This window comes from Hippichthys cyanospilos, chromosome 21 (genome assembly GCF_059441005.1).
Source record: "Hippichthys cyanospilos isolate Australia breed blue-spotted pipefish chromosome 21, RoL_Hcya_1.0, whole genome shotgun sequence".
Classification (NCBI taxonomy): Eukaryota; Metazoa; Chordata; class Actinopteri; order Syngnathiformes; family Syngnathidae; genus Hippichthys; species Hippichthys cyanospilos.
In genome coordinates this window covers 8,698,780-8,715,400 of record NC_142389.1, presented here as the reverse complement: position 1 = coordinate 8,715,400, position 16,621 = coordinate 8,698,780, and the positions used below count along the sequence as shown (strand labels likewise).

The following is a 16,621-nucleotide window of genomic DNA, read 5'->3' as shown; positions in this document are numbered from 1 at the left end:
CTTTAGCCTCTGATTTGTTCCTTGATGTATCAGTCGCTATGTAGTGGCCATGGTTCTAGTTTGCTTTATTATTTCATTTCGGATGGATCTCTGGCTGTCTTCCTTGTTTTTTTCTGTCTCAGTTTCCTCGTTGGGCCTAAATTGGATTTTTATGTATAAAAAAAACAAACAATTTTTACCCTTCTTTGTCCTGTCCAGTCTAGTTTTCGAGTCTAATTTTCTCACTGATTGCTCACTGTTGCTATGTTAGTTTTATGTTATGTTTTATGTTAGTTTTAAAACTTTCTATTTTTCCACTTCATGTACACTGTAGTTTCTAAGTCTAGCTTTTCAAGTATAGTTTCCTAACTGATTGCTCACTGTGCCGTCCTCAGATTATATGTATAAACAAACTTTCACTTCTCCATTTCTATCTCCTGTTTACTCTAGTTGTCCAAGTCTAGTTTGCTTACTGTTTGCTCACTCTGCCATGGATTTTTATGTATGAAAAAAAGTCTATTTTTCCAGTTCTTTGTCCTGTCTAGTTTATTTCCTAGTTTAGTCTAGTTTTCGAGTCAATCTTAAATCTATTTTTGCACACAGATAGCTTTACTGTCTGCTTCGAAATTTAAATTCTCCTTGTCACATGACAGCAATTGAATTAATATGCAATCAATTTTTTCAAGGTCCTTCTCCCCATTGATTTTTTTTTTTAAACCCAAGTAATAAATATGTTTTACAATACACAGTATCAAATCTATTGTATTTAAATGTTTTGCTCTTATAGGCAAGGGTTATATTAAATAAAGGTAATTGAAACTTTTGTTATTTTGAAGCATGTTAGTGTAATTTGATATCCAACATCACACACGCACGCACGCACACACATGAAGTGTGCTGGGTGCCAACATGCAAGGTCTCTAAGGAGCACCATGCCTTGTAATTACCTGAGAATCATCAGAGCCGCCAGCATCGTCACGCCATAATCACAACCTTCACCTCCGTCCAAATCAACCTTCTCTCACTTCTTTCATTTTGACTTCTTCTCTGTCTCGTTTTGTCTCGCTTTCCTGATCTCATTATCTTTCTGCTTCATTCACTTCTTTGCCTTTGGACAAATTATGTATCCAAAGTGGAGTATTTTCAAATGATGTACCCAATAGCTACACTAGCTAGACTCTACCTATACCCAGTAACGAGCAAGCTTTAAAACAGAACCCAGAGGTAAATGCTTATTTATTTTCCTCGTTATTTTGCGTGTTCCCTCTAATTGCAAGCTCATCCCCCAAAACAATGTTGTTGTTTATTCCCAACAAGGTCTCCAGTCAATTTAGTGCCCAGCGCAAGTGGCCAACTCTGCTGGAGGCCAGCAGCAATAGCCTCTTAATACTTATGCTATTAGCCAGCATGTAATCAGCCAGCTTATTTCCATAAAACAAGTCATAAAGAGTTAGCCGTGAATGTAGCAGTGCTAGAGCGACGGCTCTCAGTCTGTTACTGGCTTGCAAGCCTGAGGCGGTCCAAAAATTCTCTCTTGTATGAATCTCTTGTATGATCACACACACACACAGAAAAAAAAATGCATGTTGATTTAATTTTTAACATTTTAACACAGATCAAGTATCAAAGTTTCATTAACTGAGATGATTAGAAAATATAGAAGACAATTATCCCATTCACTATCAGCCCGGTTAAAATGGATTTGTGGATTTGCCTGCGACCCCTGTGGGGATAAGCGGCTCTAGAAGATGGATGGATGGATGGATGAATGGATGGATGGATGGATGGATGGATGGATGCACTTATATAGCAGTCAATAACACAGTCCTATAAAACATTGACCTTTGATGTATATAGCAATCAATGGTTATGAAAGAGTTTTTTGGATTTTTTTTTTCCAGGCTTATGCTATGCTCTCATTGGGGCATGGCTGAACACTCTCTTTTTTTTTTTTTTGTCTCTTCCATTATCCTCGTATTTTTCTGAGATCTCGAAGCGCAAGTCTTGTGATGCGTCCCGACTGGCCTCTTCTTCTATCCCTAAGTCAATGTCTTTACAGGTTTCTTGGATGCCTCTAGCCAGTTAAGTTAACTTTGTTGCCCTGTACTTGTGCAGTGTAATGATAATATAGTGCATCTTGAACAACAGAATAGAATCGAGAAATCGAATCATTTTAGAGGCATTGAGGCTCACTGTGTGCTGTCTAAAATGATAGAAAATCTCCATATGCTCAAATTTGGAATATCTTTTTAAATTATATTATATATTCATGACAGAAACAGCGCTACTACACTCCTTCCAATTCAGGATCATCGTACGACTACTTTGCTGATTATTTCTGCTTTAAGCTTAGATCAAACCAGGAAAAAACATTTACCATAAAGCAAACGAAGTAATGAGCAAAACAAGGCAAATAACAAAATGGCGCCAAGGCAACCAAGGTAAGGTTTACACTTTGGTGTTCTGTCCCTTTTTTGCTCATAGATACAGTAACCATTAGCAACTGGACGCGAATAGACAAAATAAGAGGGGAGACAACAAGGGAGGAAAATAAACAAACTTGTAAAGTCCTGGGGGGAGGGGAGGGGAGGGGCGGAGGCAAATCAAGCCAAATGCTCAAAGCATTGCAAACAGTGCTGTCAAGATTTCCGACAAGTTAAACATTATTGTCTCGTCACAACAGCAGCTACCACTTTTCCTTCAAAGCGCGGTCGGCCAACGATGAAGCTAGTCTGGACACGTTCTCAAATTGAGCTTTTGGGAAACCAGAGAGATTATGAAGCCAAATCCTGCTCCCCGTAGGGCGTGATGCGCCATTGAGACAAACAGCTGACATGCTTCAGCTGTAAAATATGTTTTCAATTGAGATCTGATGTTAATTAGGTAGTTACAGTTTATAGTAGGCATGTTAAACATTTTTTATGTAAATTTTGTTTTAAGTAGGCAGGTTCAATATCTGCAGGTCAAAGATATTTCCTGTTTTTTGGCGCAAGTAAGTACAGTGGGCCGCGGTCAACGAGATTAATCCGTTCTGCGGTCGTGATCGTAACATGAATTCGCCGTATGGCGCGCAAGCCAAACCTATGGTAATTAGCTAATGCATGTAAAACCCCAAGTAAAAACATCAAAATTCAGAATCAGAATCAGAATCAGAATCAGAATCGCCTTTATTGCCATTGTATAGCATACAACGAAATTTGGGTGCTACTCCTTAGTGCATTTCGTTAAAAAACAGAATAAATAGAGTAAAATATAACAGTATATAAATACAATGTTTAAAACACACACAACAACAGCATATGTAGTGGTAGTTTGGTCTGAGGCTTTTCTCGCACGCAGTACACATATTGCACATGGATGAATGGCTCAGATAATGCTCATTATTGCACAAGTGAAGAAAGTGAGTATGGTTTAAAATGCAGTACTTGATTATATTCCGTGATTATTTATTGCAGTAATAGCTCTTGGAAAAAAACTCTCTCTAAATCTGCTTTGTTGTTTTTGATACCGTAAGGTGAAAAAAAAATGGCATAAAGAGGGGCCAAAACAAAGTCGCGGTCCAAGTCGTAAAGTGAAAAAAAATGTAAGGAAGATACGTCGTAAACTGGGGGTCCACTGTAAATGTTCTGAAAATCTTACCTTTTATTTTTATTTAATTGCAGAGTAATCTGGGTAACTGTTTAATTTCAGAATGTCATTGAAGTGGTTGTCTGGAACTCTTCAATAGACAAAATTAGCAAAAAGTACATTTTTCTGAACTATTATAGCCTGTGTTTGATTCTCTGGGCTAAAATGGACCCATGGCAAGCCTGTTACGGCCCGCCAGTCTTATTTTTGACACCCCTGTTTGAAAGTACAACTTTCCCCCTTACCTGCCACCAACCTATAAATCTTTAATGATATTCAAAAATGCCCTCACAATACTGTACATATCTCATGAAACGGTCCAAAATGCAGCCTTTACTCTATAAAGTGGTCTCAAGTCACATGACTTGACTGGAGTCAACCCGAAGTTACCAATTAGGACTTTTTTGTCTAAAAATCATGAAAGATTTCACTCACATTTAAAAAACAATATTTTATTTTCAACATAATATGTTTTTCCACAATTTTTTCTGGGATCGCTATTATGTGTTGCTACGTATTAGCTGTCATTCATACTAACATTTTCTCATGGTCATCCATTCAAGAACCATGCAACACACAATTTACGCTAAAAGCTGTCTTTACGCCTAATTGCAATAATTGGCATTTTTCAACAGCACGAGAATTACAGTGCACTGTAACTCTATCATGGTTTGAATGATTATAATATGATACATGCAAATAGAGTACAAATGTGGTGTATGATTCCATGATCATTTTCATTTAAATATCAGGACCTTGTACTTGCATAGGAGATACAAATAAACTCTGAGTGACTGGATTAATTATGTCAGTAACCTGAAATGTAAGGCAATCAAAACAAAAACTGCATTTATTTTAAGTTATAGAATATATAATCTAGTTGGGTCAATTTTTGACCCAATTTAGATTCATTCTGATCTACTGCTATTGGAATGTGGGTTTTTCATTTGACCCAGTTTTTTTTAATTACATTTATAACCCAAAAAGTTGGGTCTCTCTCTTTTTGACCCAATTATGTTTTTTTTTTTCCCCAGAGTGAGGGTGACCCAACTTTTTGGATTAAATTTACAACCCAAAAAAGTTGGGTCAGTCCCTTTTTGTCCCAGTTTGGGTTACTTTTGACCCAGATCATAAAGGGCTGATGATGGCATGGGCGGCTTTGATGAGTTATGGGAAATTCCCAATACTCCTAGCCTATAGGCGCATAACAAAGAGCAGATTCAGAACAAGTTTTTTGTTGTTTGCGTGCAAACTTGGCTTTTTCACAATGTGTAGTACTTCCCATTGCACATATTGGGAAAACCCCTTGCTTTCTAGAACTAGGAACAAGCCTTATGTCACGCTAATCGATCTGTGGTCATAAATAAACTGTTGTCTTGTTTTCAAAGATTGACCTACCTTTTGACGACAACCTAAAACCTTCCTAAAACAAGACTTGACTTCATAGTTGTGTGTTTGCGTCTCAGTAAATGTTTTGGCTCTTTTAACAAGGCTGTAAAACTACGTGGAGCCTCCTCTTGTCTACTCAACCTGCCAGTAATTTATGACAATGCTGGCATGTGTGTGGGTGTGTGTCTATACAGCCCTAGTCTGCCTTTAACATCATCTTTAAGGTTACCTGCGCGAGTGTGTGTTTACATGTTCGCGCGCACACTTGGGAAACAAAGTGTATTGAGAAAACGGATGAGGGGAGGTGGGGATGAGACGAGCTCCAGCCTGCAAGCCCCAGACGGCCTGGCTCCGCTGGGGCTGCACCCAGGCACAGAGCGGCCTTTGTCAGTGTAATTATCCTGACGATCAGCCTCCTCTTGGCTGGAGCTTCCGTCTTGGCTAACACTCTAGCGCCACCATTCGCTGCTGGGGGAAGCCTGTCTGTAACAACATGATGCCAAGTGGAGATGAACGAGGTCCATCCGAAAATTAGAGGCTCTCCATTAATAATCGAAATTCTAATATTTGTTTCATTTACGACGTAGGGTCTTTTTTTTTTTTTTAGCAATAGCTACAGTGCTTTCATCAATACAATGATTTCGTCCAATCATATTTCAGCCTCTGTGTTGCCATGCCAATCTAGTAGATGCAAATGCTGAAAACGATGAAACAATAACATGATTTGAAGTTTCATTGCTTTAATTTTTGGACGCGACTGAATATTTATTTGTGGAAAACTCATCATCGCTCTCACATACACCAAATAGCTCCTCCCAATTCATTGTATGGATATAACTCCAGACGTGCTCTACTTCATCTTCAGACCCCGTCCAATTTGTTTGAAATGGAGGTCTCTTGAAAAGCTTGGCTGAAGCATTTTTTTTTACCCATGTGACGGATTGTGGTGAGATCAGAGCATGAAAAGTTGCCCTTCGCCGTGTTTCTCCCCCCACCTGCTGACATCCATGCGTGCCACTGCTCTCACATTTTTGCCTTGAACAGACAAGTCAAGCCATCTTTTCCTTTTCATAATGCGTCAAAGTCCACCGAAAAATTAGTCAGTTGTCGACAGCAAAGAGCCCATTAGGCGGCACTTGATGAAAATGCATTTTTTGCGATGTTCTCTGCAAACACTTAATGGAAGCATATCAAATTAGAGGTATATATAATCATTTTAAGCCTTGCACATGACAGGATATTATTTTGCATTTGAATTCATATTGGTCCAACACAGTTATATGGAGAAAATTGGTCTGGTTTTGAGTTATACAGTTATAAGTTGACCCCCCTAAAATATATATTTTTTTAAATCTATTTATATATTAACATTTTGAGAATTAAATGAACAATGCCATGAAGGTTTTGAGGGGTAGAAATAGTTTAAAATTTCCATTTGTTCATTGAGATGTTAACATAAAACATGTAGAATAAGTAAAATAATAAAAATACAATATCAAATGAATAATAAAAAGAAAACTGCTATTTACTATCATTCAGCAGTTTGATATCATGTCATCATACAGTAGTCAAATCCATGTGCTGTTGTATGAGTCAACCAAAAATGTAGGACGTGTGAGTCACACTATACGCTCCCCCTCAGACCTCCGCATGGCGCAACGACTGTTTGAGAGCTCCATGTTTGAGCCAGGCGGCCTGTGACCGCAGGCTCCACGGCGGTCGCTGCTAATTAGAGCGCTGCTGCCTGATTGGGGACCGGCTTTTGGAGCCGTGCGGCAGGGAAGCGACTCATATGGCTGCCAACCATGCCGGCGGGGTGGCTTTCCAACCCTAATGCCTTGTTCGTGAACACACACAAACTGTACACGCGGCCAGGTTTCTCTGCGTGTGTAATTTTGTAACTAAGCAGAGGTAGTAAAAGTAGTGTCTTACAAGTATGAAAATAAACTGGTAAAAGCAGAGGTACTGATACTGTTTTTTTCAAGTTGTAAAAAAATAGAAAACTCTGAAATGTGCTCAGGTTCATCAAAAGTTAAACTTTTGTCAAATTCTAAATATGAAAACTAGATGTTAGGCTTTAAATGGCTGGTAGCTTTATGCTAACAATTAGAAACGCCTTAGATGTGTTCATACCATTCAAGCTGTGGTCATATAACACAAATGGTGGAGCAACACATGTAAACAAGTAATTAAACCATAGGCACATATTCTTTATCCTCTGTTAGGGTTAGGGTTAGGGTAACTGGAATGACTGGAACAAATATATTGCCTTTTTGTCATATATTCCTTTCGGGGAATTTTTTTTAGTTATGAACGTTGTCTTGGAATGAATTAGGCTTGTATCTCAAGGCATCAATGTATTTGCCTTTATTTCAAACCACCGTTAGCTCAAAAAAATATTCCAAACTGTACAATTTCATTGAAACTCTGATCTTTAGTATTTCATATGTCATATGTTGTAGTTAGTTATGAATGTTGTCTCGGAATGAATTAGGCTTGTATCTCAAGGCATTTATATATTTGCCTTTATTACAAACCACTGTTAGCTCAAAAAAATGTTCCAAACTGTACGATTTTATTGAAAATGATCTGTAGTATTTCATATGGCATATGTTGTAAGTTGTTGCACGTCATTTGTCTGAATATGAATTACGTCTCGGCACAGTCACATGATCAAAGGCTTTTTTGAGAAAACATTGGAATGAAGAGACATATTTGTTTTAAATTTGATGGCAGCAGCACTCTCTTAGATGTCGAGGCACAGCGTAACTTGGAAAAATCATAATTCATAATCATAATTTTTCTTTGCGTTCCCACCACGAGACTGGAAGCCACAGACTCCGGGGCTGAAATCCGAGCCATGATTTCTGTCTGCTTGTCGTCACTGTCACACTTTTATCCTCCCTTTTTTCACATTTATTTATCAGCGGTTTCAGCATTCTGGCAATTAGTGTTTCACGGTCGGCACAGGAAATTGAATTACTTGCTCGGTTTGTCGAGCATTATTTAGTCAGGCATTGCCGCGTCTGTGAAAAATGTCATCGTTGGCCTTTGCGACTGGATTAAATGTCTTCATGTTACATTTTATTTCACGTTTTGGCCACGATGTTAGGTACGCACATGGAATATCTATCTGTTCATCCATTTTATATACTGTTCGTCTTTATGCGGGTCACTGGTAAATGCTGCTTCAATTATATCGCACACTTTTCCATTAGGTGATTATCCCAGTTGCACCATGGAGAGTTACAGAGCACATCAAGACAAAATAATCTCATATGCCAATGGTAGAAGTCAGAGTACCCTAAGAAAACACACACACACACACACACATGTATGTGTAGAAATCACTTCACTTTTACTCGCTTCCCTTACCTATTTTTTATCCATGACAACAACCGAGCCTGAGCTGAACTTTTTCTTTCTTTCTTGAATAGTGGCTCCAGGATGTGCCGTGGCTTGCAGCCCACTTAAATGTGGTGCAAGGTTTCTGCTCATGTCCTCAGCGAGCAGGCAGTGTTTGATACGGTCAAAAATTTTCAGGGATCCTTTATTTGACAAATATGAAAAGAGCATGTGAATGTAGAGCAATTTATAGCTAACAAACAAGCTAATTGATAACTTTTAATTCTACACTTAATTCCCTTTGATATGATAAATACTACACGTGGTTGCTCAAAAATGGAAGAAGTTGCATCACCTTGAATGTTGCCAAATTGAAATCCCTTTTTGAGAAAAACGCGTTTTAAGTTTTCGCACATTCACATTTCAAATGTCCATAGCAACCAGCACCCTGGACAAAAGATGTTGACATTATCTTAGATTTTAACACACATCACAACAGATGAAAATGGATCTTTGGCCTCAACCCCAAAACAACTTTCCCATTAAGCTTACTATTCATTCCTGAGGCATCATCTGCCAAGATTTGCTTGTTGTAATGTTGCTAACATGCAAATAAACATAACGTACATGTTCAGTATGTTTTAAGTGAAAGCCGCGGAACACATAATTGATGGCCTTCGCGCAGGTGGTCAGGCTCCCCCCAGTGGGTGCCACTGACCTCGTGAATAGCTCATTTGGTTAGCACAAAACCCAAAAGTCGCAAAGGGGTAAAGCGTCCAAAGGTGCGGTTGATAGTAATGACGGCGGCACGGATGATTGAGGCCATTCATGCACAAGTGGATGGGGGTGGTCGGGGGCAATGTCGTCACTGCCCTCGGTCCACCAGTCATTTTGACAGTGTGCATTGCTCTCATTACCTTCCTTTGTCTGAGGAGGAGGCGGACAAAAGCCTAGTGATGAAATAACGACCTCGCTTTTGAGGTAACGCCACGCGGACGCGCTTGCGTACTGTTCATTGTATGTGGCGGACATCCTGCTTCACGGTTAACCACCTTGACCACGCGTTTTTCAAAACGGGAAGAAAAGAATAATTCGACCCTTTACTCCGTGGCGGTTACGATCGCATTTGAGATTTTCATTCGATCGCTGATGCCAAGTCTGATTCGAAATAAGTGATCCTTTTAGAAACATGCCTGAGTGTATTGAGTACACTCTTGATTGCGTCTCCACGGGGATGCCAGCAGGCGCTGTGGTGACCCTGGCTGGTGCAGTCGAGACCACAGGATGGTGGCAGGATGGTGTACATTTTACATTCTGCCGGGATTGTTTGCTGATACACTCGAGAAACAGATGAGCCTAAAAGAGAGACGCGGCTTTCTGGGTTAGTCATCCGACTCAAATAGTTGGGTCATACGAATACTGAACAACGCACAAACGTTTGATTTTACTCATTTCTTTTGAGTCAAATGGAAAAAACTACAAGCTAACCCAGATTGGGGTGTGTTCGTTTGGTTTCATTCTTTGCATGATCTAATTTACATATATAGCAACTCAAACGCTGCTGCTTTAAATATCACCCAAATTGAGTAAAAAAAAAAAAAAAAAAAAAAGTGGTGTCCGACGACTTTTTGGGTTTTTCGTTTAACCCAAATGAACCAACAAAACAACCAAAATGGGTGGTTTTGTGGGTTACTTGTTTCTGTCAAAAGGGATAACTCAGAAACCTAATCAAATTTATGTATGTACCTGCTCAATTAAAAAACGTTGTACAAAATCATCCATTTTGGGTCAAAATGAGACATGAGACCTAAACAATACAATTCAAGATTGTTTTATGGGTTATTCACGTTTACATTTTTGGGGGGGCTAAACGGATAACCACTAAGTTATCAGATAGACAATGACAGAACAAAACAACCCAATTCTGGATTGTTAAATGTGTTATTCAATTTGATTCAATGTTTTGGACCAAAATAACCCAATAAGTAGTCAGTGCCTGGGTTATTTTTCACACAACAGTTCATAGAAAGTAGGCACACGAGTACAATAAATATAAATAACCCACAAAACAACCCCCAAAATTGGGTTGCTTTGGAGTTTACTCATTTGTGTTAAGTTAAAGGGACCAGACTACAAAACAACCCAATGATTGTGAGGTTGTATTGTTGGTCATTTATGTATTTACTCTTTATAAGCTGTTGGGTCAAAAATAACCTAAATTGAGTAAGACTGACAACTTATGATAACCACCCAAAAACGGCCTGGTTTTGTACTTTATTTCTTTTAACTCAACATAAATAAGAACTGTATCCCATGAAACAACCCAATTGTATTCTGGTTGTTTTGTGGGTTGTCAGTTTGACCCAACAAATTGGGTTAGATAAATGACTCAAAATGTTGTGTCAGCTTCTTTTTGACCCATCTGTTTCTAGAATGTATTTGCAATAAATCCAGGCCAAATGTAAAATGTATCATCGCTCGTCCCTTGCAATATATGTTGGGTTATTTTTGGGCTACATTGGGCTTAAAGCCCAAATTGGGTTGTTTTGTTAAAAAACTCAATTGGGTTGATTTGTACAAAACATTTATTTTTTTAATTTACATTACTCAAATATTTGGGTTAAGTATATAACACAAAAGGCTGGGGTTTAGGGTCAGGGTTTTTCTGACCCAATTTTGAGTTATTTTTTGACCCATTTTGAGTTATTTTTTGAAATTATTTTATTTTTGACTGTTCACATTATTCGCAGAGGAATATCAGCCTTAATCAGTGGCAGTGGACCACAAAATCCATCTGTGGTAAAACAAAACATTGGATTTGAATCCATTTAGAAGCCAAGTGACTTCAAAGACCAATTTCAAATGTGAGGAAAAAAAAAAACAACAAAACTCACCAAATCAGTTAGAACTATCTCGGTGCGCCTTTAGAACAGAGCCTGAGATGCCACTTGGACATTAGCCCTTGTCAGATAATCAGGACAGCTAGAACCCGTTGGACTTCATTGTCATCTCACAATTTCCCAGTGGGGCATTTTCTGGAATCACTTGCTCGTCGACAACAATCTCAGCTGGGCTGCTTTTACCATAAAACATGACCCAATACGTGACCTAGAATGTAATCGCCCCAATTACACAATGTGAGAAACACATTTTCTCAAGCTGCGGTGCGTATGTACATAAAATGGACACACAGTGTCTTCCTCCTGTGAATGAAACGTTAACTTGTGTATTTTATTCCAGTAGTGTTCAGCGTACAAATGTTTCTTGTCAGTGACATTTACGTAAAAGCTTATGAGAAAACCAAATAACAAGACGTTTTCTGAATTGCCATATATTAAACTATTGTAGTCCATGATAGAGTATCGCGACAACCACACAATATATCTCTGCATGGAATGCTGCATGCAAGTAAAATGTTAAGTGAGGATGACATTTGTAAACGGTACAAGAGTCTGGAGACCCATTTTACGAGTTTTTTTTTTTTTTTTTTTTACACTAGTGCAAAGCGTCAGTAGAATACACATCATATCTTCGCCACACATAACCCAACGATCCACCTACACGTCAAAGGCGCAGAATCAAAACATAACAAGATCAATATTACCACAGTCTAAATTTTGTAAACGAAGGCTGGGAGCCAACACAAACATACAGTAAGAAGCACATGCTACAGTTGACACTCGGACTCAAGACTCAGTTTTGTTTCGTCGGAGCGTTCTATGAAGCCAGCTCCATAGGCCCTTCCTCCTCACCATCGTCGTGGTTGGCACGGATCTCCATCAGCGTACGGGCGAAGCGTGTCCAGTCGTCACTGTGGGCCACCGACAGCTGGTGGAGGGGTGTCATACGATCAAATTAATTACACTCTGTCAAATCAATTTGTTTAAAACTGACATAAAAAAAAAATGTGATGCGTTTTATCAAAAGAAGGCTTACAGTATGTCACTGAGATAAGTTTTGGGTTATTGACAAAAAATAATCATTTTCGACAAAACAACCTCCCTACAGTCTTGATTTTCATTTCCCAGCAGCCAAAAGATTCAAATTGGTGATGCATAACCCTGACCCAAAGTTAGAGATTTCAGCCTAGCAACATTCAAATTGCTGTAAATCCCTCAAATTTTGGAGCTACCGCCATGTATTGTTAATCGTTAAAAAGTAAATGAATTGTAGAATTAGAATATATGTATGTCTCTGTTAGTTTTTGGAGACATAAGCCTGAGTTTGTGAAAATGCATCACAAATCGTGAAATACTATCGATATTGCAAATTTGTATCATGTCAGTTTCAGTGTAACAGAGCATTATTGTTTTTCTAAATTAATAATTTGTATACCTTTTCAGGCTGTCAGGGGATCCTTAAAAATATGTGAAAAATTTTGACTTATCCAAATAGAGCCACAGTTGCTGGTTCCCTTTTAGCCATTCAAAAACATAAAAAGAATCAGAAGCAGAATTTCACCGCACAATGTCTGATGAATTTGGCCTATGAATACAAAATGAGAAGCGTGGATGTCGGTCACAATTTACGGCAAAATGCTCATCCAGATTTACTGTGTAAGTTTATGTATTGACATTAACAATGAGTTACTTTTGTGGTGTGTTTCTGTGCTCCGGTTTAAACTGTCAAATCTGAATAAAAATATTGCTATGCTTCCATCTTGCGAATTAACTATATTGATGTACGTAAAGGAAAATCATTTAGTGATTGAGCTATATGAGTTTGGTCAAGGAGTGAATTACATGTAAAGTTAAGGTAAAACTAAATCCTGCAAAAAAAAAAAAAAAAGTTGAATATTTTAAAAAAAATCCACAAAAAATGTAAGCCAGGGACGTTGTAACATGGGGTCCACGGTCACACCACACAAGGAAAGCATGTTAAATTATGCTAAAACTAATCAAGCTAACGTACTGATACTGAACTGGAAATGCCCGCCTGCTACTACGGGAGCCATTTTGCGGTATTGGTCAAGTGAGGTGGAGGACATGAAGAAAAGTAAGGAGAACAGGGATCAAACACACATCCATAACAGTTCTGACATTTGGGTAAACGCGCAGGGCTAACAGACTGAAAATGATCCCTTGTGGTGTTTGTGGAGGTTTGTACTGTAGCATAAAGTACTTTATATTTTTAGTTCATCCTGCATGCCATTCACCAGAAGAGCAAACGTACATGAAACGTCACAACAGTGCAGTGTGGACAGCAAACACTCAGCAAAAGCTTCATGAAGTCTCTCCCGTGCAATTTAGCACTTTGTCTCTCACCATTTTTTGGCATGGAGATGTGTTATTTTACACAGAGCAACTTGCATTTTACCACTTAAACGTATGTAGACGAACGTATTGGGACGTCAAAGCTGGCTATATAAACAGCTTGCCCTCTTCTGGGAAGACTTGGGAGGTTTTTTGGAATTGTTGTATTTTCTGTAAAGAGCTTTACTAATTTATATTTGAACAGAAATCACTTTTTTAGATTACCGACTCTTTAATGTAAATAATTTGTGTCTTTGGTCATCAGCCTCTGCCATTGACATGTAACAACAAATAAACGGTCTTCCATTAGATGCTAGGTTTTGTTTGAATGAAATTATTATTGTTTTTGTACTTCTTTTTAATTTTAGCTTTAGTCATTTTATATGGAAGAAGATTAGAGCCAGGAAGGAAAAGAATGGTTGGCACTTTTAGCTCAGTATTCTGAATTTATTCCCGGAAAAAGTTAGCGTTCTCACTTCATCGGATCATTAGAATTCTGAGATAAGAGTCCTAAACTTTCACTTTAATGTCAGAATTCTGACATTCTGAGTTTAAAGTCATCTTTTGAATTCTCACTTTAAGGTCCGAATTCTGAGAATTCACACTTAGAGAATAAAGTGAGGCTTGTGATTGTCAAGGGTCTCGTCTCAAGTCAGAATTCACACTTTGAATTCAGTTTGAAATCAACATTTTGAATAGTCATAATACTCTCACAATATCTTTTCTCATTTGTTGACTTTATTATCAAAAAAATCTCCTTGAAGATTTTAATTTATTCTTAAAGAATGAATTATCCTGTTGTCCTCATAATTCTGACTATTCACAACATTCTCACTTTAAAATGAGAATTCTGACCTTACTCTCATAACTGTCACTTTAAAGTCACAGATATTGATGTGAAGTGAAAATTCTGAAACTAATCAAAAATGATGAATATATTCTCAAAACTCTGACTTCATACTGTCAATTCTGACACTTTTCTGAATTCTCACTTGAAAATTATTATTCCAACTTCCTTCTCATAACTCTGACTTTAAAGTGATCGAATATAGTCAGTGAAAAGTGAAAATTCTGAGAACTCATAATTTAATGTCAGAATTCTGAGATTAAAGTGAAAATTTAGGTCTCTTATATCTCAGAATTCTGATGATTCTCAGAATTCTGAATGTATCCTTCGAATTTTCTTTGTATTAAGAATTTCTGGCTCTTCTCATAATTATCTCTTTAAAGTCAGAATTCTGACCTTATCCTCAGAATTCTCACTTTATGAGTCAAATTTTAGTCACGAGTCAGAAATGTAATAGTCAGACTTTAGAGAAAGCTCTGAGAATAAAGTCACAATTCTGAATTTATACTCAGAATTCTAAATGAGGACCAGTGAGCAAAAAACTGAGTTTTCTCAGAATCCTTCCTTTAAAGTGAGAATTTTAAGAGTAAAGAAACCTGAAAAACATCAGAATCCCGCCGCCTTTTTGTTTTCCTTCACTCGCCCTAATCTTCTTTAAATTCCATTACTCTTCTCAACGAAAATTGCTATGGAACCGAAAAGATTTATAAGGAAGCGTCTCCAAAGAGTTTTGTCCAAGCTCGAATACCTCGCCGGTATCGTAGACCCACACTCGGCCCTCGGAGTCTCCAACGGCCACTTCCTTCCCGCCAGATGACCATCGCACTCTGTTGAGGGCCGACGCACCTTCGATCGTCACGCTGGCCGTCGGCACCTAGCAGACAAACATTTTTGCGTCCGTCAAGTTTACACAGGACACGAAACGATATTAGGCCACATGTGATGTTGCTGATGGAAATAGCGCTTGGGTAGCATCTTTAGGATGCCAGGAAAACATCTGAGGGCTTTCCATATAAAGTGTGGGTGACATGTGGCAGGCGAATGTGACACATGTCACCAGTGGAGACAGAGGCCTTGGCACGGTGTCGCCTCACACACAGAGCCGCCGAGTTTTTAAAGCCGAGCTAACCGCAGAGCGGCTGCCATTAGCCCGCTACAGTCCGCAGCGCCGCCCAACCGGATCGGAACGCGGCGCTTTCAATTGACTGTACTGTATATAAATGTGTGTGTGTGAATATCTGCTGGAAATGAGAACCAGGCGCTCGGCACTTCTCCGTTAATGTTGTTATGACTGTGTTTTTAATATGACGCTAACAATGGAAGTCTGTTGCCATTGGACTGTGTGTGTTGTGTGTGTACCTTCTGTACATCCGTTTGTGTGTGTGAGAGCAAATGTTTCCCATCAAGCACATTGTTAGGCCAGTTAGGCCGTCTATAATGAACTCTTCCTCTGTGCAAGAAAGGCCCCCGTTGAGGGAACCATGGGAACGTCGTCATATGCGCGACTTCTGCAGGCGATCCTGATTACATCATCGCGCTTGCCCGGTTAAAATCGATAAGAAGCGGAACGCACCTTTTTCGTTTTGCCGTGGTAAATTTACGGGCTGTGTGACATGGAAAACTAAATATGCGAAGGGAGAAAGTTGTGGAGGATACTGTGGGTGTTGTTTCTATGGTAACCAAGAAAGGAAGACACTTATCTCTGCTTTTAGCAGCGTAATCCACACCGCTATGACAAAAGATCTTTTTTTCTTTAGAAGTTTAAATGAGAGCAATTTTCTTCCTAGTGGATTATTCACCAAAGAGATGTCCCACATCCTCTCTCTGCTTTATAGAATATTTGGAAAACAAGATTCAAGTATTAACATAGCATAAGCGCTAACCACAGAACAAATAGCCAGGGGATAATTTTATATATATCCACGAAAAGTTTCATTACATTCGTTCAGGACCCTCTTTAGTTTGTCCAAGGAAGTCAGAGGTAAATTCTCAATCAATTGTGAAGTGAAAATGTAAATGATCTCTTTCACACATTCATGAGAATGATATGCAGCCCAGTCAGCCAGTTCAAGCCGCTTCAGTAAACAAACAAATATCCTCAGACTAAGAAAACATGAGACGCACGTGCTTAGCTTTATGAAAGGCAAAGAGAAAACTATTAGAGCTTGGGTTGTTCCTGCTG

At 38.7% G+C, this 16,621-nt stretch overlaps 1 protein-coding gene across 6 annotated transcripts in view; it reads right to left on the bottom strand.

Moving 5' to 3' along the window:
• Positions 1-11,541: 11,541 nt before the first annotated feature.
• The window catches only part of dync1i1a (dynein cytoplasmic 1 intermediate chain 1a), a 48,691-nt gene continuing 43,611 nt past the window's right edge, over positions 11,542-16,621 (bottom strand). For all 6 annotated transcript variants that reach the window (XM_088404430.1, XM_088404431.1, XM_088404433.1 and 3 more), the window contains 2 exons: positions 15,188-15,313; positions 11,542-12,168 (listed from right to left, as the gene is read on the bottom strand). In XM_088404430.1, the coding sequence (XP_088260556.1) occupies positions 12,058-12,168; positions 15,188-15,313 (237 nt within the window). In that variant the 3' untranslated portion in view covers positions 11,542-12,057. The remainder of the gene's footprint in view (positions 12,169-15,187; positions 15,314-16,621) is intronic.